The sequence below is a fragment of the Ovis aries genome, chromosome 4 (assembly GCF_016772045.2).
Source record: "Ovis aries strain OAR_USU_Benz2616 breed Rambouillet chromosome 4, ARS-UI_Ramb_v3.0, whole genome shotgun sequence".
Lineage (NCBI taxonomy): Eukaryota > Metazoa > Chordata > Mammalia > Artiodactyla > Bovidae > Ovis > Ovis aries.
Window position 1 is genome coordinate 118582724 of NC_056057.1, and position 26830 is coordinate 118609553.

Consider the following 26830-nt stretch of genomic DNA (forward strand, 5'->3'; position numbering starts at 1 on the left):
CAGCCCTAGAAAGGCCATGGGTTTGGAGTGCTTAGGGGAATATTTCAAGGAAAGTTCTTTGGTAAACTCGTTCCACGAGGGGCGCTCATTTAGGGGAGAAGCGGCAGCACCAAGGACAGCAGCAAGCTCCGCGCGCGCGGGCCGGGGCGGGGACAGCCGGCAGCACCCGGGACAGCGCCAGCGCGGCGCGCTCGGGGCCGAGAGGCGGCCTCGTCAGCTGATGCTTCACGTAGGCTGGCTCCCCAGTTTGATAAGACGGGTCCGGTGGGCGCGCCAGCACTCGCTCTGCGGGGCCGCGGCCCCACACGGGGCGGGAAGGGGCCGGGGCCGAGCAGAAGGCACGTCCCCGCCGGGCTTCCCCCAGCACGGAGTTGCGGCTGCAGCCCGCGGCCGCTGCGGGGAGAAAGGGGCGGGCGGGGAGGCCACGCGGCGAGAACTACTGCGCTGACGCACCAGCCCTCTCGGCGGCCACACGCCCCGAGGCCGCGCAGCTTGTCCCCGACACTTGGGGGACGCTTGGCTCTGGGGAAACAAACTGCTGTGTCTCCGCCGAGGCGAAGCGCCTTGGGCGTACGGCCCTTAGGCGGGCCCTGGCTGAGAGACGCAGCCCCCAGCCTCCGAGGACTTCAGATCTGCCGCCGGCTTGCAGCCCAGCGCCCGCCCCTCCGCCACACCGTCTCCCACGGATGCAGGAGATCGGCCCGTTTCATAGGCGCTCCCCAGAAACCCTGCCTCTGGCCAGAGGGGACAAGCCTCCGGAGTGGCTTCCAGCACAGGGGCCACCGTGCGTTCTCCTGAGCGCCCCTTTCCTACACACCACGGAGCCGGCCTCCTGACCCAGAGATGGACCCACCTGCGAACCTCAGCTACTTCACCCTCTCCACCCCCGCCCCTGGGGAGACCAACCGCAGCAGCTTCGACGCAGCAGACCCGCGCCCCAACCTGCCCCCTGCTCTCTGTCTTCGGGGTGCTTGTCCTGACCTTGCTGGGCTTCCTGGTGGCGGCCACGTTCGCCTGGAACCTGCTGGTGCTGGCGACCATTCTCCGCGTGCGCACATTCCACCGCGTTCCGCACAACTTGATGGCATCTATGGCCATCTCGGACGTGCTGGTAGCCGCTCTGGTCATGCCGCTGAGCCTGGTGCACGAGCTGTCCGGGCGCCGCTGGCAGCTGGGCCAGCGGCTGTGCCAGCTGTGGATCGCGTGCGATGTGCTCTGCTGCACGGCCAGCATCTGGAACGTGACGGCCATCGCGCTGGACCGCTACTGGTCCATCACCCGTCACCTGGAATACACGCTGCGCGCCCGCAGGCGCGTCTCCAACGTCATGATCGCGCTCACCTGGGCGCTCTCCGCCGTCATCTCCTTGGCCCCGCTGATCTTCGGCTGGGGCGAGACCTACTCGGAGGGCAGCGAGGAGTGCCAGGTGAGCCGCGAGCCCTCCTACACGTGTTCTCCACCGCAGGCGCCTTCTGCCTGCCGCTCGGCGTGGTGCTCTTTGTGTACTGGAAGATCTACAAGGCCGCCAAGCTCCGAGTGGGCCCCCGGAAGACCAACAGCGTCTCACCCATATCCGAAACCGTGCAGGTGGGTGTTAAAGGGAGCCTTAAAAAACACTTTGCTTGCGTTTGCACAGGCCTCTTCTCCCGCACACCTTCCCCCACGTTAGTGAGAAGTGGAAAATTTTTAGTATTTTGGGGCAAGGGAGGGGAGGAAGGGAAGGGGGTCAAGTGGGAGAGAGAAAGCATCACCCACTCTGCTCTGCTCACAGAGCATGCCATCGCTCATGCATATTAATTTCCTCACATGTATGAGGGTCTGAACTATAGAATTCTACAGGGTTCCACTAGGCTTGAAAATTCTGTGGATCTATAACCACCTTTAGAATGTCTGAAGAAGCTGGTGTCCAGGGCTGCACCAGGTAAAAGATAAACGTGCAGACTCCTGTGCTTAAGAGGGGGTGTTTGAGGGGGTGGGAAGAGGGGCGGTGATCTGACTTGGCAGGAATATACCAGGCAAAGTACGTTAGTGTTTCAACCCCATCTAATTTTTTCTTTGCAAATTATAGCAATTAATTTTGCAAAAATGTGGTATCTCATGGATTACCGTCATTCTCAGCATCCTCCTCTCCCGATGCAAGATCAGACGTTGCTCACACGCCTGTCTCAGAGCCTGCATCTGTGACCTGCTCCCGCGGGCCATGGTGCTGCTTTCGGGGGCTACCCCTGCCCCAGCCCCACCCCCAGTCAGGCGGCATGTGCTGAGGATCACTGTCTTGCCTCCTGGCACAGGAGGAAAGCTGAGGGAGGAAATTAAAACCTAAGGCAGACAACTCCCTAGCTCCGTGCAAAGAGCATTTAAGGTCCAGCCACTGCTCCAGCACCCGGGGGGGCTCAGTCCCCATCTTCTCTCCACCCGCACCTCCTGCTTTTTGTAAACTCTTAGTAATCTGACCCTGTGGTGCAAGCTTCAGGAACCACGAGAGCTCAGCCCCTCCCACTCATTGCCGAGGGTGACCCCTTGAACCTAATTCACATGTGTAAGTTAGATCAGAAATCCACGCAGCACCCATCTGTTACTGGCTCTGGGACAACATCAATTCAATGAGCACACTGAGTGAGGACTACGGGCTGGCTGCTGGGGTAAGAGGGTGATAAAGACACCATCTTTGCCTGGGAGGAGTCTAACGCAGGGAGAGAGGCGTGTGGTGTGAGCACTGTGATGTGATTGTGTTTTTCAAGAGTCAGAAGCTAATTCCAAGCACAACCAGTCAATCAAGCTTAGAGGAACCAGAGGTGAAGACAGGGGAGAAGGAGAAGGGCATCATTCTAGAAGAAAGAAGGAAAAGGGGGTGAGAGGCCCTCTGTCCTTTTATCTACAACAACAGTCTCACCCAAATGACCCTCTCCCACCCCAGGAAACATTCGGAATGTCTGGTTATCTGATGCTCTTTCCGATTATCGACACGTGAGACAGGGTAGACACACAGCACAGCCTGAACAGCAAAGAATTAGTGACAGATTAATGTCAACAGGGACAAATGTGGGAAACCCTGGCCCATGAGATTTCTACACTGGACAAGGAGTGCCAACAAGTAGGAGTGCCCCCAAACCACCAGGCGTGTCCACGTGTGTGCACCCCCGCAGTTCCCGGTCAGGAACAAGGGGGCTGGCAGACGGCCCACTACAGCCCTCCTTACACGGATCCTCTTCTGCCAGGATGCTCACCCAGGTAAACATAATTTGTGATCAACACCAAACGGCTTTAAAAGGGAACGGCAACTGTCCTTGTGTCCTGGAGGGCTTGGAGCAGAAGGAAAAGGGGCTATCACTACTCAGGTCTGGAGACAGCAGAAGCAAAGCACTGCTTCATGTCCTTTCTCTGCCAGGTAACTTTCAAAAATGGGCCCCATGGCTTTGCAAGGCCTCTAAGCGATCCAGGGCTCCACCTGAAACGTGGAGCTGGCCTTGTTCTCACGTTACCGTGGAGGGTGGATTAAAAGCCAGGCTTCCTGATTTCTTGGTGGTAGCAGGTGCCGAAGTTTCTAAATACAGTTCTACCGCCAACGATCCCTGTTGCCTAGGGAAACACAACGCGTCTTCCCTGCTGCTTTACCTTCTGAGTTTTCCTCAGACGCACACTGAAAGCCTAACCGCTGTCAGGCACGGAGATAAAAGCCAGAAACGTACGAGAGAGAGGCCTTGCCTTGACACGGCCTGATGAAACTGCGACTGAGGCTCCGACGTGAAGACACAGCTGGATTTGCCGCCTGTAAGCGCGTGGGGGACTTCCCGGGTTCTCAGCGGGTTGACATCAGCTGTAGGAGCAGCTCTGCTGGCCGGGCGTTACTGGAGTGAATCCAGGCCTGGCTGCCTAACTTCCAGAAGTGAGGGGCCGACACGGCAGCGGGGCTTGTAAAACCCAGCCCCCCGAGACGAAATGTCCTTGACTGACAGCACATCGAAGGCCCTTGGCGACTCTCGCCAAGACTTTCCTAGCTTCTAGCGTTACTGCCCAGGAAGGAGCAGGCTCCAGGCGCGGAACAGGCGGACTGGCCCCAAGTTTGAGGAGCACGTGGCTCTCACTCCCCAGCTCTTGGTCCTCACTCCGGAGAGACCGTCAGGACTATCCAGCTTCTCAGCTCTGTTGCTGGTTCTCCTTGAAGTTTCATCCATGGAGAGCGGGTGTTCGGACTGCACAGCGATCAACGTGCTCAGTCACTTGTCAGGACAGCGCTGGGCAGAAGCAGTCAAAGCTCTGGACAGTGGACACCAAACCAGATTAACCAACTAGCAGGAAAACATGGGTGGTTTCAGTTAGCAATGGGGATTTACTGCGCGTGGTAACATAAGGTTTAAAGGCTTAATGTAAAAAACAAAACAAAACTAGTTTAATTGATGCAAGTAATGTCTCTGAGGCATGGAGGCAAAGCCTTGATCACTGAATGGAGGGGTGGGCTTCGACAGACAATAGTTCTTAGACGGGTGCCATGTGGTTGGATCAGCCCACCTGGAGCGTGCCCCAGCACGTTCACATCGGGACAGGGTGGCAAATCCATGACAAACCAGGGAGAGCCCATCTGAACTCCCATGCGTTCCGCTCTCATCCACCTGTCTGTGGCGTCTCTTGTCCACAAGAGCTCTAGGACCACTGCTATTTCTCCAGTGATGTCTTGAATTACACACAGTGCAGATACTCTCACAAACAGACTGGTTATAATCTGATAATGTTGAAGGACGGCAGTATGTTTTATCTGGAAGCAGTTTCTACTTACTAAATGTGTAGTTGTGTTAAACCAAAACAAAAGGATTCTCATAAGGATCCTGAAATACCAGCTACAAGTTGGCACACAGGATTATTTAAGATTCTCACCAAATTCTTCCATTAACTTGGGTTTTTTCCCTCAAGCCTTTTCTACAGCCACACCATAAACAAGAAAGCTGTACTGTTGTACATCCACAATTAAAGGCAATTCCCCCTAGAAGTTTGGAAGGACAGGAAGCTGTTGGGTGATAATATCTCCCTTGGGGTGACTTCACTAGGCAGATTTTAGATGGTTGTCATTTTGATTTTTAGCCAAAAGGGGATATTGCTGCTTTCAAGGTTACTTCTGCTGTTTACATTTACTGTGGGCCTTATCTAGGCACCCAAATCTTTTAAAACAGAGGTGCTTCTCGATGTTTCCTCTAGATAGCCATATCTTGTATTGATTATCTGCTTTCTTTTTAAATTTATTTTTAACTGAGGATAATTGTTTTAAAACATTGAGTTGGTTTCTACCATGCATCACCGGGAATCAGCCATAGGTTTACACACGTCTGCTCCCTCCTGAACCTCTCTCCTACCCCTTATTATCTACTTTCCAAGGGTATCTGGAAGTATTTAGCCCCATACTGTGTATTTTCTAAATTTTTAAATTTATTTTTTTCTTATTAAGTTCCCTAATTCAGATTTGAGCCCATTTAGGACAAGACCATATGTCAGCTGTTGGGTTTATATCAGAATACTGCTTTTAAATTTTCTATATAGTTTACAATTTTGAATCCTCAATCAATCTTCTCTTAAAAAATGGCTTCTGAAATTGTTTTAGTTTACATTTAAAATTTTCATAGCCAGGTTATATAGCTCTTCTCTCTTCTATCCTTCTAGTTTTAAATATTTTTCCTCATCTAAGGGAAATTTTAATTAATTTCACTAGGTGCTGCTGCTGTGCAGTCTAGGACAATAAGGATTTTGTTCAGTACTCTCTAAAAATTCTAAATTCTACAACAGTTTTTTGCCCTTCTCCCTGAAGTTTAGGGGCTTCCTGGTGGCTCAGGTGGTAAAGAATCCACCAGCAATGTGCGAGACCTGGGTTTGATCCCCGGTTGGGAACATCCCTTGGGAAAGAGAACAGCTCCCCACTCCAGTATTCTTGCCTGGAGAATCCCCATGGACAGAGGGGCCTGGTGGGCTATAGTCCATGGTATTACAAAGAGTCAGACATGACAAGTGGCTTTCACTTTAGAAGAATTCTTCCTTATAGCCTGTATCTCAGCTCTCGATCAAGGTTTTAACTGACATTCCGTAAGTTTGACTTCTTGCCTGGCAATTTTACAATGTGATTTTGTTTTACTGAGGAATCCCCTGAGGAAAAGACAGTTCATTTAGGAAGTTAGGAAAAGCTGAGTAGAAATATGGGGGGTGTAGATGTGTAAGGTGGGGGGGGGTTTTCAGTTCAGTTCAGTCGCTCAGTCATGTCTGACTCTTTGTGACCCCATGGACTGCAGCACGCCAGGCTTTTCATTCCATCAGCAACTCCCAGAGCTTGCTCAAACTCACATCCATTGAGTCAGTGATGCCATCCAACCATCTCATCCTGTGTCATCCCCTTCTCCTCCTGCCTTCAATCTTTTCCAGCATCAGGGTCATTTCCAGTGAGTCGGTTTTTCGCATCAGGTAGCCAAAGTATTGGAGTTTCAGCTTCAGCATCAGTCCTTCCAAAGGATATTCAGGGTTGATTTCCTTTAGGATTGACTGGTTTGATCTCCTGCCAGTACAAGGGACTCTCAAGAGTCTTCGCTAACAGCACACTTCAAAAGCATCAATTCTTTGGCACTCAGCTTTCTTTATGGTCCAACTCTCACATCCATACATGACTACTGGAAAACCATAGCTTTGACTATATGGACCTTTGTCAGCAAAGTAATGTCTGCTTTTTAATATGCTATCTGGGTTGGTCATAGATTTTATTCCAAGGAGCAAGAATCTTTTAATTTCACATTTGCAGTCACCATCTGCAGTGATTTTGAAACCCAAGAAAATAAAGTCTGTCACTGTTTCCATTGTTTCCTCATCTATTTGCCATGAAGTGATGGGACCAGATGCCATGGTCTTCGTGCTTTGAATGCTGAGTTTAAGACAGCTTTTTCACTCTCCTCTTTCACCTTCAAGAGGCTCTTTAGTTCCTCTTCATTTTCTGCCATAAGGGTGGTGTCATCTGAGGTTGTGATATTTCTCCTGGCAATCTTGATTCCAGCCTGTGCGTCATCCAGCCTGACATTTCAGAGGAGGTACTCTGCAGCGAAGTTAAATAAGCAGGGTGACAATATACAGCCTTGACATACTCCTTTCTCAATTTGGAACCAGTCTGTTGTTCCATGTCTGGTTCTAACTGTTGCTTCTTGACCTTCATACAGATTTCTCAGGAGGTAGGTAAGGTGGTCTGGTATTCCCATCTCTTTAAGAATTTTCCATGGTTTATTTTGGTGATGGACAGGGAGGCCTGGTGTGCTGCAGTCCATGGGGTTGCAAAGAGTCAGACATGACTGAGCAACTGAACTGAACTGAATTTTGATCCACACAGTCAAAGGCTTTGGTGTAGTCAATTTAAAGCAGAAGTAGATGTTTTCCTGGAATTCTCCTGCTTTTTCTATGATCCAATGGATGTTGGCAATTTGATCTCTGGTTCCTCTGCCTTTTCTAAAACCAGCTTGCACATCTGGAAGTTCTCGGTTCACATACTGTTGACGCCTCACTTGGAGAATTTTGAGCATTACTTTGTTAGCATGTGAGATGAGTGGAATTGTGCAGTAATTTGAACATTCTTTGGCATTGTCTTTCTTTGGGGTTGGAAAGAAAACTGACTTTTTCCAGTCCTGTGGCCACTGCTGAGTTTTCCAAATTTGCTGGCATATTGAGTGCAGCACTTTCACAGCATCATCTTTTAGGATTTGAAATAGCTCAGCTGGAATTCCATCACCTCCACTAGCTTTGTTCAGTGCTTCCTAAGGCCAACCTGACTTTGCACTCCGGGATGTCTGGCTCTAGGTGAGTGATCACACCATCGTGATTATCTGGGTCATTAAGACCTCTTTTGTACAGTTCTTCTGTGTATTCTTGCCACCTCTTCTTAATATCTTCTGCTTCTGTTAGGTCCATACCGTTTCTGATCTTTATTGTGCCCATCTTTGCATGAAATTTTCCCTTGGTATCCAATTTTCTTGAAGAGGAAGAGTTCTCTAGTCCTTCCCATTCTACTGTTTTCTTCTATCTCTTTGCACTGGTCACTGAGGAAGGCTTTCTTTTCCTTCCTTGCTTTCCTTCGGAACTTTGTATTCAGGTGGGTATATCTTTCCTTTTCTCCTTTGCCTGCAGTTTCTCTTCTTTTCTCAGCTATTTGTAAGGCCTCCTCAGACAACCACTTTGCCTTTTTGCATTTCTTCTGCTTGGGGATGGTTTTGATCACTGCCTCCTGTACAAAGAGTTGGACATGACTGAGCGACCGAACTGACTGTTCATGGGGTTCTCAAGGCAAGAATACTGAAGTGGTTTGCTGTTCCCTTCTCCAGTGGACCATGTTTTGTCAGAACTCTCCCCCATGACCCATCTGTCTTGGGTGGCCCTACACAGCACGGCTCATAGTTTCACTGAGTTAGACAAGGCTGTGGGCCAGGGGATCAGCTTTGTTAGTTTTCTGTGATTGTGGTTTTCAGTCTGTCTGCCCTCTGGTGGAGAAGGGTAAGAGGCTTGTGGGAGCTTCCTGATGGGAGGGACTGGCTGTGGGGGAATCTGGGTCTTGCCTGATGGGTGGGGCCATGCTCAGCAAAGCTTTAACTCAATTTTCTGTTTTGGGGTGGGGCTATGTTCCCTCCCTGTAGCTTGGCCTGAGGCCAAAATACGGTAGGGGCGATGGCATCTCCCTCAAAAGGACATATGCCAGGACTGTTGTCTCCAGTGCCCCTGACCCTGCAGCAGGCCACTGTCGACCCACACCACCGCCAGAGACTCCCAAACACTCACTGGCAAGTCTGGCTCAGTCTCTTGGGTTCCTGCGCTTTCTCCTGGGTCCTGGTGCACACAAGGTTTTGTCTGTGCCCTTCAAGTGCCGTTTCCTGTGGAAGTTCTGTAGCAAATCCCACTGGACTTTAAAGTCAAATTCCCTGGGTTCTCGGTCCCTTTGCCAGATCTCCAGGTTGGGAATTCTGTTGTGGGTCCTAGAACTTTTGCAACAGTGCAAGAATTTCTTTGGTATAATTGTTCTCCAGTCTGTGGGTCATCTGCTCAGTGGCTCTATGGTAGGGCCAGTGGTGACCTCCTCCAGGAGGGCTATGCCACATGCCACACCTCCCAGGTCTGCTGCAGTCAGAGCCCCTGTGCCCGCACAGGCCACTGCTGACCCAGCCTCTGCAGGAGACACTCAGACACTCAAAGGCAGGTCTGGCTCAGTCTCTGTGGGGTCCCTGGGTCCTGGTACGCACAAGGTTTTGTTTGAGCCCTCTGAGCATCTCAGATGGGTATGAGGTTTGATTCTAAACACGATTTTGCCCCTCATACCCATCTTGTTGGGGCTTCTCCTTTGCCCTTGGATGTGGGGTATCTTTTTTTGGTGGGATCCAACAGTCTCCTGTTGAGGGGAGGTTTTGGAAAGTTACAAAATCTTTAGGACCAACTCAGACTTAGACTTTAAGGCCTTAGCAGAACAACTGAAAAAGCTGACTCTCAACTGCTTAGTGTTTGTCTTCCAGCTTAAATATGTTAATGTGTTGATTTTGATTTTCAGAGATTATATGAAAAACTTTTTTTCACATTTATCAAGAAAAGAGTGAGAGTTAGGATTACAGTGCAGTTTAAAATAGACGTCCACAAAGAAGAAGGCTGAGACTCTGACTAAAACAAACCAGGACACACAAGAAAACGGCCACCAGGGTTGGCCAACAGTCTGTGTGTGTGAACGGTTTCTCAGATCCTTGACCAGAGGCCATATGATGACCAACCCAATCATCAACAAGCTGGATTGCCAGCTACACAAGGTGATATTTATTCCATAGACCGACAAGATAGGGAATGCCCTCACTTAAGTTTTGTGAAAAACTTGAAGCAAAGTTAGATCAATTGCTTTTTGACAAATTGGTTATTAAGTCTAATGGTCTGCAAATCATTAGCCCTCAGGTCTGGCTTAGAAAAGATTAGAAGCTTATAAAGCCAGCACCTTATAAAACAATCCTTTTTATATTCAACAGAAAAATAAAAGGTATTCCAGGACAAAAATTAAACCCAAAAAATCTATGAAAATAAGAGTTTGCATATTTAGACAAACAACAGCCAAAACAAAGAAAACAGCAATATAATAAGTAGGTTATGGCATAACATTTTTGTTCAGTGGTATACCTCCAGCAAGAGACCTAACAGCTTTATAAGAAGATGTGAGTCAACTTCCAAAAGGCACACCTTTCTAACAAGGTCCAGTTATTTGATGCGAAGACCTAAGCTGAATGATCTGATTCAAATACACACGTGTGCGTGCATGCTGAGTCACTTGGTCATGTCTGACTCTTGGTGACCCCATGGACTGTAGCCTGCCAGGATCCTCTGTCCATGGGATTTTTTAGAAAGAATACTGGAGTGGGTTGCCGTTCCCTTCTCCAGGGAATCTTCCTGACCCCAGAATCGAACCCGCATCACCTGTGTCTCCGGCGTCGCAGATTCTTTACACTCTCAGCCATCAGGGAAGCCCATTCAAAGACACATGTAGCTGCAAAGCCTTGGATAACAAAACACAGAGAGTGGGAAGAGCCCGGTGGAGTGGGCTGGCACTCAGCTCATTGAGACTGGTGTGCGTCTGCAGACCCAAAGGCAGCTGGGGTCTGGGGCTCTGTGAATGCACCTGTAGTCCAAGTACCCTGTGAAGGGTCCTCAAAACAACATCCATGGAACTCCCCGAGGCCAATACAACCACCACACAGCACCTGAAATAAAAACACGGCTTGCTACAGATTGAGAGAAAGCTACATCTGTCTGGCACCATCTCCCGGAGCAGGGCAGGACACCCGTCATCGATGGAGACAGTGTTGCGCTTGGGGACGGGAGGGCGTTGAGAGGAACGCTGAGCAGACATTCCCCAAGCAGGGGTGACTCAGCGAGGCCGCTGTTGGCTCCCTGCTGCTTCGGGACGTGTGCACTGGGGCGCACCTCACCCCAGCGGGCTGACTGTCAGAAGTGAGGGCCGACACCGACCGGCTGGTCTGGCAGTGCCTGTTCCCAGAGCTGGACCGTCCTGGATTCACTGGAGGGGCCTAAACAAGCAGCGAGGCTCTGTGTTACCACAACTACAGGACCGAGGGTCTTTTCCTAAGCTTGTGGAAACGTTCTTATTCTGCCCCTTGTAAGCCCTCCCTAGGTGGGTAGGATCATTCCCAGATTAAACACCCCGACTCACTGGTACATCCTGCGTGTGACAATGGTCTGGTCTCACCTGCAATCACCCGAAGCCACACTTCCCAGGTGAGAGCCTTCATCCCTTAATCGCAATACCCACTACTGATTATAGTCTATTGATTGTCTGTGATATTAATAGGGAGGTCAAGCAGAATAGTTTGAGGAAATAAAAGGGCATGCTAGATTTATGATTAACTAGTGAATAGTTATTTAACTAGGCTTCCCAGGTGGCTCAGTGGTAAAGAATCCGCCTGCAATGCAGGAGATGTGGGTTTGATCCCTGGGCCAGAAAGATCCCCTGGAGAAGGAAATGACAACCTACTCTATTATCTGAGCCTGGGAAACCCCATGGACAGAGGAGCCCGGTGGGCTAGTCCACGGGGTTGCAAGAGTTGGGCGCAACGCAGTGGCTCAACAACAAGTTCAGCTCAGTCGCTCAGTCGCGTCTGACTCTTGTGACCCATGGACTGCAGCACGCCAGGCCTCCCTGTCCGTCACCAACTCCCGGAGCTTGCTCAAACTGACGTCCATCGAGTCACTGATGCCATCCAACCATCTCATCCTCTGTCCTCCCCTTCTCCTCCTGCCTTCAATCTTTCCCAGCATCAGCATCTTTTCCAATGAGTTGGTTGGAGTTTCAGCTTCAGCATCAATCCTTCCATTGAATATTCAGGACTGATTTCCTTTAGGATTGACTGGTTTAGATAGCAACAAGTTATCTCACACATAATCATCTTCATTTTTTTTTAAGTTTCAGCTTTTAAAAAACTTTTAATTTTGTATTGGGGTATAGTCAATTAGCGATGTTGCGATAGTTCAGGTGAACAATGAGGGACTCAGTCATACATGTATACATGTATCCATCCTCCCCCAAAATCTCTGCCGCAACACTCACATCCAGGCTGCCACATAACATTGAGCAGAGTTCCATGTGCTATACAGTAGGTCACAATTGAACACATAACCGTTTTGGACGAATGGGAAGTCTAAATCACTGGCACATGTCCCCCAGATAATTCATTTGTTTGGAGATACAAGGCCAATTGTTCATTTAGAAAATTTTTTCCATGGGAGTCTTAAATTGTGAGGCCTGTGCTTTAGAAATGATACAAGACTACACAGATAAATGGGAAAAGTGAAGCTCGGCTTGAATGCTTTCACTTATTTTTACCTCATTACCTCTTTCTGTGACTCTACTAACCGTGCTGAGTAACTGACAGAGTCATCAACAGAGTCTATACCCCAGGCGTGATTAAGTGCTTTACTGCGATCGCTGACAAGCAGAGCTAAGGAGTCCTTTAGTCAGAAAGCCACAGGGTAAGCAGCCACGTCAACCATCTCCTAACATGGGGAGCTGAAACTCCCAACAGCAAAGCCCCTCCTCCAGCGGAGCCATTCCAGACCAAAGACATGCCCACCAGGTGAGCTGGTGTTGAATGACCCCCAAAATGATCAACGCTTCTCATCAAAATTGTAGAGAGTGTGCTTTTCTGAGAAACAAGGAGTTCTCTAACCTATAAAAATCCCCGACTCAAAACAAACCATAAAAACAATGTATTTAGGGAGAAAAGTTTAACTTGAATTCAAACTAGAATTCTAAGTGGGAAAAGACCGCATGGAACAGGAAAAGAATTGTTAAACATGAATTTAGGTTCTCTGCTGTAAAGGGGCCCCACGAATGTGCTCCCCAGCTGCTGTGCTAAGAACTCAGAGAAAGCGATCATGGACTTGTGGGTCCCACTGACAAGAGAAATCTCCTGAAGACAAGCTTAGGAATGAAAAACTGGGAAACCTTTAAGAGACACTTACACATCAATTCTTGTACAGTGGGGAATTCTCACAAATTCAATGAACACAAGCTGTGCATGGGAACAGTTCAAATTCAAAAGAACCTAGGTACAGTATACTGGAAGAACCTCGGATCTCATACTTGTTGCTGTTCAGTCGCTCAGTAGCGTCTCTTTGCGACCCTGTGGACTGCAGCACGCCAGGCTTCCCCATCCTTCACCCTCTCCCGGAGCTTGCTCAACTCATGTCCACTGAGTTGGTGATGCCATCCAACCATCTCATCCTCCGTTGCCCCCCCTCTCCTCCTGCCCTCACTCTCTCCCAGCACCAGGATCTTTGCTAACGAGTCGGCTCTTTGCATCAGTTGGCCAAGACAGTCAGGACTTCGTAGTGCAGCTGCCACACCCCTGCACAAGCAGGCCTGTGTAGGGCATTCAATGTTTCTCCATGAGGACGATGACCTGAAGGGACGGGCTGCCATGAAACTGTCTCACGACACTTGGGCTTCCATCCCTGATGCTCACCTTTATAAACATATCCTTCACCTGAACGTATGGCACACACCTGGGCAACAAACAGCCCTGTGATCCCTCGTCTCTCAGACCAACAAAGAGGTACTGTGCTGTATTCTGACGTGGAGTCCCTTTGGATACAGGTCGGGACTGGGTCTGAACGTCCCAGCAGAGTCTCAGTCAATAGGACAGAAGGTGGCCCCTCAGAATGGAAGCTGTGTAACTTTTCCCATTATGCAGTAGAAAACTCCCACAGACAAAAAGCAGAGCGCTGGGAGTGTATCTCATCCCTCACCAAAGGCTGGCCTCACGGAGGCAGTCTCACTGTGGGCTCACAGCATCTCACAACTGGAATCTGCATATTTGAAGGGCTCAGACGGTCTTCTGGAGCTGACCTGGAGGGGCACTGACCACCAAGAAGCAGGCAGGCAGTGAGTGGGGATGGGGCGGGGGTGGAGAGGCTCCTGAGAGTGGGCCGGGGTTCAGGAGCCACAGTACCTAGCTGTGTGTTGCTGTGTTCATTTCTGCCATTACCCCAGAGCTTGGAGTCTGGTCTACATGCTCCACCTTTACACAAGAGTGCTACAGAGTTAAGGGTTGGTCACGATGGCCTCAAAACCGTGAGCGGCCAGCGTCGCCCAGGAAAAAGTCTGAAAGGCAGGAGAGCTTCTCAAGGACTCAAGAGTCAGGACTGGAATTACTGTTCCATTGCCACCTTGGGGAAATGGGGAGAAACGGGTTCCTTGATGACCTTCTGAGGTTGAGTTTTACCAAGGGAATTAGTGACTTTTCCTATTTTCTTTATGCTGAAAAATAAAACTGAATACTGTGCTTGCATTTCCACAAATTAGCTCCCTGAAATGAAGTCCACGATAGACACTAATAAAAGAGGAAAGGTAACTGGTTCCGTCCAGGGGTGAGGCTCTGGAAAGACACAGGTGAAAGGGTCAATGTCACTTACCTTATATATGCTTTTAAGAGCTGAAGAATAATGAACTACTTGTTTCAATATTTATGAATCTTTTCTTTAACTGTATAATGCTTGGGGTTTAGCTGTCTTTCAAATAGATGACTGGAAGGGTAACATGTAAATTTAGTAATCCACACAGGAACTAACATTCCCTTAACTACAGTGTTCCTATTTTCAGCTCCATTATTCTATATGATGTTATAAACAGTTCCTCCTGACTGCAGTTTGTAGATGCAGCCATGGACTGGCTACGTGGGTTAGAGAGACAGACCCTGTGACCTAGCTCACTGCCTAGAAGGTTGTGCGCTGCTGGGGCGTGAGCGGGTCCCTCTCCAGGTCAAGTGTACTGGGATCACAGAAAGCTGGAGTTGCAGAGGACAGAGCTTGATGTCAGGGTGGTCTCTCCACTAGTGAACGATGGATCGACCCAGAAACTGCCCCACGTTGTGACGGGGTCAGCTAATCTGCTCATTTAGCACATCAGCCCACTGTCATTCCTCCTGTTTCAGGGGCCTCATCCTCAGACACATCGCATTCCAGTTCCCCAAAGACCTGGAGAAAAAAAAAATTAAAAGCTGGAATGGAGCAAAGAGCCTCCTTTCCTAGGAATTCTGCCACCTTAGAGAAGGGTCGTGAAGCTGGAGAAACTGCCTTCCAGGGGACTTGGGCAGGCCGAGGTGGAGGGAATCTGAGTTTAGCATCTCTTGTTTTCCATGAGAGTTGGGGCAGGGGATAAACCAGAAGGAGATCAAAAAGATTTAAGATGTCAAAATGTGAGCAAACACTCAGCTCTGTTGGCCCGGGAGTGGGGGCACCCGACAGTAGGGTCCCTGCAACGGACAATGAAAAGCTTTCTCTTGAAGTGCACGTGCGGGAAACCGGGCCCACCCGAGTCTCCGGTCAGCCCGCCCCGGGTGTGGGATGGGGGCGGCTCTCCTGATGCTTCCACTTGCCTTCTCCAGGTGAAGGGCGCCGCTCAGCGGCCTGAGAGGGTCCTCGCCACGCGCCGCGCCACGGTCCCCTTCCAGGCCGACGGGGACGCGTGGGGCGAGCAGAAGGAGCAGCGCGCCGCCCTCACGGTGGGCATCCTCATCGGGGTGTTCGCGCTCTGCTGGATCCCGTTCTTCACTGCCGAGCTCCTCAGCCCCCTGCGCACCTGCGACAGCCCGGCCACCTGGAAGAGCGTCTTCCTGTGGCTCGGCTACTCCAACTCCTTCTTGAAGCCCCCCATCTACATGGCCTTCAACAAGAACTACAACAGCGCCTTCAAGAACCTCTTCTCGAGGCACCGCTGAGCGCGAGGCTGGACAGGCGAGGGGTACTCGCCCATCTGCCCATCCCCACCCGGCAACCACCTGCCAGAGACAGGGCTTTGAGGTCCCCAGGGTGGCCCCCAGAGCCAACTGGCTCACTGCCGCACTCCCGGCAGGAAGCGAGTCTGCATGGGCAGTTCCCGGGACCTCATTTTATCCCATTTATCTGCTTGTCCTCACTCGGCACTGCACAGCCACGGACTTGGCCCACCAAGTGCCCTTTCCTCTCTAAAGTCCCCCGCAGCATGGTTTAGCGTCCTCATCCCAGAAAAGTCAAGCCAGCCAGAGGTGAGGGAGGAAACACATCAGTCCAGGCAGGATGAGGACAGACAGGAAGTGATGAGCAAGGAGTCACAGCGGGGATATCTAGGGGGAGGGAAACCACAACTGCAAGTTTGTCAGAACAGTCCCCACTTGCAGGGCTCCATCCCGTGGTTCCAGGAAGTTCACCCTAGTACTTACCATGTCCCAATATTTGCCCGCAAAACATTCTCTCTGAACATATCAAAGTACACAGCCACATCTGCAAGACCAGTCAAGATGGCCCCACACACGTGCACACCGAACCTATGGAAGAGGCAAGTGTTCCCACTGGCCAGTTTATTCTACAACGCAACCCAAGAGCTTAGAACTGGAACTGAAAGTCAAATCAAATACCGCCTTCCATTTTGAAGCAACTGTCCACACCACTGAGATATCTACTAGTTCCTTAGAACCTGTCAAATTTGCTTATTTACTATGGGTTCCATTTGTATAGAATTTATTCAAATGTTGCCAAACGAAGACTTCTAGCCTCAGATCATGAGGTTAGAATAACAAAACTGTCACGAAGTTGTTAACTTCTTATATATAGTTTCATCACTAAGGGCTATGAAGGCTTATTCACCAAACAGGGGCACTTTAAGGTGATGGGTGATCGATCTGTTCGCTGCTGCTGTGCACTGGCATGTAAATACCCACTGTGAGGCCGATACAGGCAACGATGAACGCAGAAAAGTGGTAACACTTTAATGAACGCGGCAATGTAACTGGTGAGGCAAGACTATTAAGTGATGATGTGGTGTTTATGTGATCACACAAAACTTTAAAAAGGTCTTGCACAACAAAACTGCCTGTGGTTTGCTATGTCCCTGATTCTCTGAATGCATGCGTTTAAAAATTATATATTATGTCTGAATTATTACAATACAGATATATTGTTATATGTATTATTTTGTACATACTAAATTATATTAATTAACATATTAAAAATAGGAGATCTATGTCCATTTGTTTTAACACTTGCTCCCTGGAAGGAAAGCTATGATCAACCTAGACAGCATATTAAAAAGCAGACATTACTTTGCCAACAAAGGTCCATCTAGTCAAGGCTATGGTTTCTCCAGTAGTCATGTATGGATGTGAGAGTTGGACTGTAAAGAAAGCTGAGCACTGAAGAATTGATGCTTTTGAACTGCGGTGTTGGGGAAGACTCTTGAGAGCTCCTTGGACTACAAGATCCAACCAGTCAATCCTAAAGAAATCAGTCCTGAATATAAGGACTGATGTTGAAGCTGAAACTCCAATACTTTGGCCACCTGATGCAAAGAAGTGACTCACTAAAAAACACCGATGCTGGGGAAGATTGAAGGTGAGAGGAGAAGGGGACGACAGAGGATGAGACGGCTGGATGGCATCACCGACTCAGTGGAGTTTGAGTAAGCTCTGGGAGTTGGTGAAGGACAGGGAGGCCTGGCGTGCTGCAGTCCATGGGGTCGCAGAGCTGGACCCGACTGAGCGACTGAACTGAACTGATGTCCACTTGGGGTCTCGGTTTGAAGTTTGGCTTTGCATTCACTGCAAAGGTGGCTCTGATGCCTCAGTCAGCACCAAGCTCCACGGCAACAGGGGACAGTAGGACTCGACGCGTGGCCCAGACTGAATTTACTTAGAAGTCAGGAGGGCAATTCCTGTAGGGCAGACCTGGGCGTCGCATCTCCCACCGCATGGGTGACGATATCCACATCACCACCCTATGCACGCCCCGCCCCCACTGATCAGAGCCACGCTGCAGGGGCCCCACCTGGGACTAGGCCTGAAGTCCCTGGCAGGGGAAGAGAAGCAAGGGGTGTCGAGACTTCATTCTCACAGGATCAGTGGAGAGCATCTGGAGCCCAGCCTCGGAAGATACATGAGCCTTGACGCTCAGGGAGGCTCAGGCTGGGAACGGGAGTGGAGTGGTGCCTGTTTACATACATGGAAAGGAAACGCCATTTAAAAGAAGACTCTCTACAGTTGTACCCTATGGTCAGAAAGGACCAAGAAGTGGTGATTATAATTAAGTTCTATCTGACCACAGGGCTCCATCCCAGCTTTTCCTTAAAGCCCAGGCTGGGTGAGACGTGCAGGGGAGGATTGGGGGGCGGGGGGGGGGGCTCCCATCTCAGGGCAGGTGGCTTTTATTTCCCAGATGACTGTGTGACGCCGCGGAGCAGAGATGCTCAGAGTGAAGTGAAGTCGCTCAGTCATGTCTGACTCTTTGCGATTCCATGGACTCTAACCTACCAGGCTCCTTCGTCCATGGGATTTTCCAGGCAAGAATACTGGAGTGGGTTGCCATTTCCTTCTCCAGGGGATCTTCCCAACCCAGGGATCAAACCCAGGCATCGCAGGCAGACGCTTTACAGCCTGAGCCACCAGGGAAGCCAAGTGACCTGCTTTCACGCTGATTTGGCAACAGGACCCTGTCATCAAGCACGTGCGTTCTCGGGGAGACCCTCACAGGAGAGACCAGATGCCGTGTGGCTCAGGCAGTTTTGTCCTCCCTCCCTTCGCTGGATGACAAGGAGCTGCACAGCAGGCTGACTCAGTTGCCGCCTCACTAACACTGCATTTGTTCCTTGGTCTGTGTGGCTGCAATCCCAATGGAGACTTCTCTGAGGGGACGGGGTTCTAAAAATCACATATTTCCTCTCTCCAGATACACAATAAAGTAGGTTTCGGATATGAACACCTTGGGAAGAGAAGAACTAGCCTGAACTAGTATCTTCTCCCTGGTGAAAACCAATGACATAAATAATACACATATTTCACTCACCACTTCCAAGCTATGCTTCTGTGCTCTAATTGAAGTGTTAAGTTGGCAAAAAAAAAAAAAAAAAAAAATCACTATCTCCCTCCTTGGTCCCTGGAACATTCTGAGGCAGCTTATAATAAAACCAGACAATAAAATAATTGTTGTAATAAAACCTGTAGGCTCTTCAGTAGACTTAGCAGAATGCCAATGGGGAGAAATTGGTTTTCTGGAAGTATAAAGAGAGCTCACCTTCAATTACTTCTCTCCATAAATTCCAAGAAGCCTGATAACTCACCCCCAGCCCACCAAACACAAAGAGAATAAAGTAGAGGCATAAAGCAAATCCTATACACAGCCCGGACCCCTCTGACCTTGTTATTTTGTGGGTGTTCCCCTTTACATTGTTAATAACATGGACATGTTGGCACCCACACTGAGCCCACACTGGTGTGAATGCCTCTGAGGCATTCATTGTGGTCTTAATGAACTCTAATTCTATATTCCTTGTGACAATGGATGCCAGTCTCCAGCTCTGGTGTAGATAAACAAGCTAACCTCCTCCTCCTAGGAAGTCACCAGAGCCAGAGCTCTCGTGTTCTGAGGGTCCTCCTGCAGCTCCATGGGCAATGATCAATAGACATTAAATCATGTTTACGCCCAAAGCACTGGACCTTAGATAACTGTCTCCAAAAATGGAAGGCGCCCTTGCTAGCTGAGGCCATAATGAGAGAATTCAGTTTACAGATCTACTCTTTGAACAAACCACTTACCAGTGGCCCTATTCACAGAGCTTGCAGAAATAATGAGACTCAGCCACATAGAATCTTCGCTTTAGAAATGATGAGTTTGTTGTTTCCAACTGGTCACATTTGCACATGGGTCTTGGAACAAGGTAAAATGACTTTTCAAAAAGTGAAGGGAAAAAAAACAGTCTCTGATATTTCAACAACAAGCTGAAAACCAGTCTCTATAGTGGTCACCGGAGCTGGTGCCAAGGAAAGACAAAATCAAGCTTCACCCAACTAAACCTGTCCCTTGATTTCATCTACTATCTAAAACTTCTAGTCTATGCAGATCTTGTTTCCAAACTTTTCTCCTGAGGTGCAAACCCATTACGGACTGAATGTCCCCCAAACACATAAATTCAAACACCGAAGCCCTGGCCCCAGCGTGACGGTACTGGGAGACGGGAGGCGATTAGATTTGGATGAGGGCACGAGGGTGGGGCCCCACACACCAGAGAGCTTGCCCCCTCTCTCTCCATGCACATCAAGAGGAGACCATGTGAACACGGCGGGAAGGCGACCATCTGCAGGCCCGGAAGAGAGCCCTCACCAGACAGCCAACCGGCTGGGACCCTGACCCCGGCTTCAGCCTCCCCAGCCTCCAGGACTGTGAGCACACACATTCCTGCTGTGTGACCCACTCCGTCCATGGTATTTGCTATGACAACCTGAGCTAATTCAACCAGTGTCACTTGCTCAGAATGAAACTCCAGGAGGAACAGATAGACTTTCTAAAGAAAACATTCACACGCCTTGTTCTCATACATTTCTAGGCAAATAGACTTCTCCCTGGTCAGGACAGGTATCCAACCCACCAGGACTGTAAATTAAAGCTGTTACAGAAGGACCGGGTAGATCCATACAGCTTTGTGTAGGCGTTCTGAGAAGACGACACTGGCCTTCAAAACTCTGAGAGGAACAGGTTTTCTAGGTATTAGAATTAGGTATGTGTAGAGAGTTTATGTCAGTCAGGGTTCTCCAGAGAAATGAAATCCACAGAAGGGTGTATACATGTGCAGCGACAGAGAGAGAGGAAGAGGGAGGAAGAGGGAGAGGAAGGGAGAGAAAGGGTGTTTAAGGAGTTGCTCAGGTGATTGTGGAGGCTGGCAAGTCTAGAATCTAGAATCTACCGCATCAGCTGGCAGGCTGGAGACCCAGGAAACAGTGGATGTTGCAGCTGGGACCCAAGGGCCTTCTGACCTCAGGGCATCTCAGTCTTTCCCTCCTAAGGCTTTTAACTGACTGGATGAGGCCCACCTATATTATGGAGGGTAATCTGTTTTATGCCAAGTCTACTGATTCAAATGTTAGTCTCATCTAAAAATGCCTGCACAATGCCAGGACACAAAAACAAACTAAATGTCCGCTGATGGATGAATGGATAAAGGAGGTGTGGTACACACATATAATGGAATATCGGCCATAAAAAGAAAGCAATAATGCCACTTGGGGTGTCACAGATGGACCCAGACTGCCGAACTGAGGGAGTCAGTCAGACAGAGAAAGACAAATATCACATGACAGGGCATGCACGTAGAACCTGGACAAACGGGAGAAATGAACTTATTTACAACACAGAACAGAGTCACCGATGCAGAAACCAAACATGGCTAGCAAGCAGGGGAGGCAGAAGGGATACGCTGGGAGACTGGAACGGACATACACACACTACTGTATATAAAACAGACAAGAAAGAACCTACTTACAACACAGGGGACTCTATTCAACACTCTGTAATCATCTATATGAGAAAAGAATCTAAAAAAGAGTGGTATGTATATATGCATGATTGATTTTTGCTACACAGCAGAAATACAACACTGCAAATCAACTATACTCAAATAAAAATTATTTAAAAAGTAATTTTAAAAGAAACTTCAGAAACACCTAGAATAGTATTTAGCCAAATATCAGGGAACAGACGGTACATAAAACTCATGAGCCCAGAGGCTAACTCTGCTGTCTACAGCTGCTAGGGTATGAGACTCGGTGCCCACAGAGAAGAGATGCGTTATCACAGATTCTCTTCCATAACAAGGTTAGTGATGTATCAGTGCTGGAACAACAGTAAGCTCTCAAATGATTTTTGAATGAAAGTCAAAGTGTAAACCCTGCCTTTCCCCCTGGAGGAATTATGAAGAGTGGACTTGGAAGTAATGCAGTGAGGTGAAGCGCCACAGCCCTCATTTCTCAGTCCTTTCTGGGATGCTTTAGAAAGATTCGGCTAACATGTGGGGGCTGAGGAAGCAGTGTCCTTGCTGTCTTTGCACTGGAGCATCAGGTGTGAGCTGAGCTTTAGGTCCAGCTTGGAGCCAGAGTGACAGAGACTCGGCGCCCACAGGAAAGAGGCGCACGTTGTGAATTCTCTTCCGTAACGGCACCAGTGATGGGCAACAGAGCTGTGGCCGGATGGGTGGGACAGCCTGTTGTGCTGTTTTGAGACAACACACAGGTGTCCAGAAAGATGATGAACTGATAAGAGGCCACAGGTGGGGATTGTAAACTAAGAGGTAAACGGCTAAGATGGCAGGCCCAAGGGGTTAGCGCCAGGTTTCAGCACGTCATCTCAAGAGGAAAGATGCGACCATCTCAAGTCAGAGGTTAATGGTCCAGGAAGAAAGCCTGACTAGCTATTTCAGAACCAACACAACTGTGGATCCAGAGGATACATCCTAGACTGTGAGCTCATCCCTCACCAGGAATGCCTTCTTTTGCGGGAGTAGAGGGTGAAAGGAGCACGTGCTGAGACCATGGGCATGTATCTCAAGAGGCTGAGTCACCCAAACACATACTCAACATACTGCGGAAGACACACAAGTTTAAGTGGACTGCACACTACAAAACGTGCAAAGGACTATATAGCACCCCAATCCGAGAGGCATCTTGCTCCTCCCTAATCCTCTAAGTCCAAACCGTCCCAACAATGGTTCCAAACACTGACTCCAAGCTCGCTGCCCATGACCCTCAGCTTCTGCAGACCTTCTGAAAGACGGTGCAGCGAGTAAGTTCAGAGCAACACTGGACTCAGGCTGAACTGTCCGCATTCCACATCGAGTGCCGGCAAACTTTCTCTGTGAAGAGCCAGAAAGCACACGTCTCAGGCTCTGCAGATCATACAGTCCCTGCCGTAACTATGAACTCGGCCCGTGCGGCGCCAGAGCAGTCATACTCAACACAGAGGTCAGGAAGAGTGGCCGTGTTCTAACAACACTTTACTTACAGACATTGAACTCTGAATTTCATAGTTTTCACGTGTCATTAAGTATTATTTTCATATTTTTCCAACCATGCTAAAAAAAAAAAAAAAAAAGAACAGTTAACCAGTGTATCACACAAGAGTAGGTGGCAAATTTGGCCCACAGCTTAACTTTCTAAACTATTAATCTTTTAAGTCTTTAAACGTCTTGCTTCCTGAAGAACAGTCATCTCAATTGTTCCGTTGTAACCTTTTAATAAAAGCTTGCATTTTGCCCTTAACTTTGAAGAAATGTTACACTCCTCTTCCTTCCTATGTATGCTGCTGTTGGGAGTCTGATGCCAAACTAATTTTCTTTATTCTCCTTTTGGCTAGGAGGCCTAGGGTTCATCTTCAACGTTTGTTTCACTAGGTTATATTTCAATTTTCCCAGCTATACAGTAGTAGGACCTTTCAATGTGTATATTCAATTTTTTTTTCAGAAAAACTTCCTTGAATTAAATTCTAAATAATGTCTTCTACTGTTTTATTTTTCTAGGGAACTCATTTGTAGATTGGATGCTCTTTGCTAGTATTCAGTACCATGAACTCTCTGATCATTTCTTTCTCCTTGGCATTTCTTATGTTTCTCCATTATGTTCCTGATTGTGCTTTTGGTTATATATCATTTCCACTGTTTATTTCTGTAATTTAGTATTCACTTTTGAATTAACTTTGTCTTTTTCTTCTGTAGCTTTTCTGTGTTTGATCAGTGCTTACTTCATGCCTTAATATTTTTTGTTGAGCTTGAGTTTTTGACTCATGGTGACCTTCTCATTTAATTATATATAATTACATTATGTAAATAATGACATTAGATGGTCATGGTTTTGCATTAGCTAAGTCTCTTATACCAGGAAAACATCTGAATAGAAAACTGAGCTGAGAACACAAGGAGGTAGCTCAAAAAAGGTACATATCACCAATACTATGTTGTATACTAAAAATAGTAAGCATATTGTTAAATACGATTCAATATGCTAAACTTCTCTGTCCATGGAATTCTTCAGGCAAGAATACTGGAGTGTGTAGCCATGCCCTCCTCCAAGGGATCTTCCTGACCCAGGGATCGAACCCAGATCTCTTGCATTGTAGGCAGACTCTTTACCATCTGAGCCACCAGAGAAACTCCAATAAAAGAATCCGAAAGTTGAAAGCATCTTGGCATAAATGAGCCATGCTCGGTGCTGGGATGGTTGTGAGCACCCTCATTTCCAGCTGGCGAGGGTGAAAAATTGCCTCAGTATTTTTGAAGGTCCATTTGGTTCCATTCAACAAATGCTAGAATATTCCATTTACCAAATGCTTGAATATTCAAGGGATGCTTGAAAATGTGTCTATTCTACTTGTTCTTCCCACTGCCACATGGAGATGAGTTCCCAGGAAGCTACGAAAAGCTTTCTATTCCGAAAAGAAGACATTCTGAGAAGGTGGTGCTTGTGCCTGAGTACCTACTCTTAAGTCCAGCTGAGAATCTGACCCAGAAGTGCTGACATCCTCAGGAAGTTATTTCTTGGTTTCCCTGTTCATTGCTCTGCAGTATTTCTGGAAGATGAAAATGGACTTTGCTTAGGGAGAGGGGATCTCTTCTTTGGAAAGAGTCTTTGGTTGAGTCTTTGGGAAAGAATGGAAGGGGTGGACGAGACTTGCGGACTGAGACGCCTATTTTATGATCAAGCCTCTAAAGTGTGAAAACAAGTCGGGGTTTGTCTCCATCAGGATCCATGTCTGAAGGCGCACAGCCAGCACACTCTAGAAGCAGTGATATGATCTAATTTTTAAGAGAATTACATTGGTGAATTGGAACTGTGAGACCTCTCTCACGTCCTCATGTCCTATGCCTGCCTTTTAAGTGCAGAAAAGATTTAGTCGAGAAATAAACTTAGGCAGAGAAATGGAGAAGTACAAAAACAAAGGAAAATCAGTTAAACAAGACCAACTAATAATAGTCATTAAACACAGTGAAGGACCTTTATTTCCTCCTCAAGGCTATACATAATACTCTGAGCTGTATCTTGTGAGCTATTTTGTAGATACTGAAACCCCTCCAAGCGGGAGAAGCCAACTATACGGCGAGCAGACGATAGCCATTACATACGCTGCCACAGACCTGAGAAATGGACTCAAAGAAATGGGAACCAATCAACCCGAAAATGAGGATTAACTGCACTTAAAACACTCAAGACGACACTGATCAAACCACTATGGTCAATTTCAAGATGACTATCAGAGCTGCCTGTGCTGTTTCCGTATGTAGCCTCGTCCCTCCACTTGTGCACCCCTAAAACGCCCCTTTAAAAGCTTTTGCCCTTGGGACTCCACCTTCCAATGCAGGGGACACAGGTTTGATCCCTGGTCCCAGAACTAAGATCCCACATGCCACAGGGCTACCAAGTCTGTGCACACTGGAGCCCAGGTGCAACTAGAGAGAAGCCCAAACATCCGGCTGCTGCAACTAAGACTCGACACAGCCAAATAAGGAAATATATATACACACACATACATATGCTCTTCTTAACAGCTTTTGCCTACTGATTGTAAGTGGGGAGCTGGTCTTCAGACACAAGTCTGCCTTCTCCCCCAGTTGCCAGCCTCTGAAATAAAGCAACCTTTCCTTTCCGCCAGCACCTGCCTCTCAATCATGGGCTTCTGAGTGGCAAGCAGCTGGACCTGAGTTCAGTAACACTGGAGGGAAGCAGTGTCTTAAGAGTCTTGGTGAGCCCGGGCTGGAGGGGGTTTGGCCTCGAGGTGTCACAGGAGGTAAGCATGCGCTGGGGGCAGCAGGTGGACGCAGAGCAGCAGCAGCAGCAGCAGCGCAGGACAGTGGGACTGCCAGTGGAGTTCACGCTCAGAGGCCTCTCCTGGCCTGTGGCCCTGCTCCGCTCACATCTGTTACTGAAAGCTCTGACACTCTTTGCTGTAAGTTATTAAGAAGACAATCTGGAAAGCCATCAACACCAGGAAAACATATAACATCAAAATCCAGTGTTTGTGGGTTAGGATCCAAAGCGCTCACATCCTCAGTTCAAAAAAGTCCCATCACAGAGGCTGAGCTCCCCAGAGCGATCATGTGACTAATTTCCCAACCACTTCTTTGAGCAGGACACCAACCCCACAGGGAGTTGGCCTGGGCATGGTTATCCTGTGATCCCTTCTTACTGCTTCTGCTTCTGGGTCTCACAGTGGGGAGGAACCTACAAAATTTAGGTGTAGTGATCAAAACGCCACAGCTGGCTGGTCCACATTCACTGGAGTGAAGCGGGACAAGGCTACATCTGCGGACACAGACATTCCCCTATCACCATGGGGCAGGGGGACAATAGGAAGTCCTCACAAGACATGGCAACACTTTAACAGTAGGAAAACAGTAGGAGCAACATGACTATTAATCAGCAGGGAATCTGACAAAACCTCACAGAAAAATATATACAATGGAAGGCCATGGAGTCACTATACTGTGTCTGTGTAAATCACAGGAAGTGAGGACAATATATTTCTACTGAATGATATTTCTGAGAACCAACAATATATTAACACTACTTTTAAGCACACATTTACATATGTAAGGTCGTACATCCTAGAAAGCCATACAGCAAGACATAAAGGATATTTTTCCTCCAGGTGTTAGGATTACCGGTGACTTTTTTATCCTAACTTTTAAAATATCTTCTAACACTCTGGCAATGATTATAATTCACAATCAAAAACAAAGGTGTAATTTTGAGAGCTTTTCACCCAGAGACAGAGCTGACTTCTAGAAGGGAGAAAGCTTCCTTAGTATTCAAAACAGACTAATTTAGCAACAATATTTGGCCCCATAATAACAAAAGAAGCCAAATGTTCCTCTTAGAAGTCTGGCTGGAAAAGCACAGCTCTTTTCCTGATGACTGCCCCCCGTGATTTATTAAAGTAATAAAGGCTTGTTGCAGAAAATTCCAACAAAGTGTGTTTTATTATCTGTCACAGGGTGATCCAA

General features: G+C 48.2%; 1 protein-coding gene across 1 annotated transcript; it reads left to right on the forward strand.

Moving 5' to 3' along the window:
* The first annotated feature begins 515 nt into the window (after positions 1–515).
* HTR5A (5-hydroxytryptamine receptor 5A) lies at positions 516–26830 on the forward strand. Its single transcript, XM_042249060.2, is given in 4 exon segments — positions 516–945; positions 947–1448; positions 1451–1587; positions 15429–26830. Coding segments are annotated over 4 exon segments (1074 nt in total). The 5' UTR covers positions 516–843; the 3' UTR covers positions 15762–26830.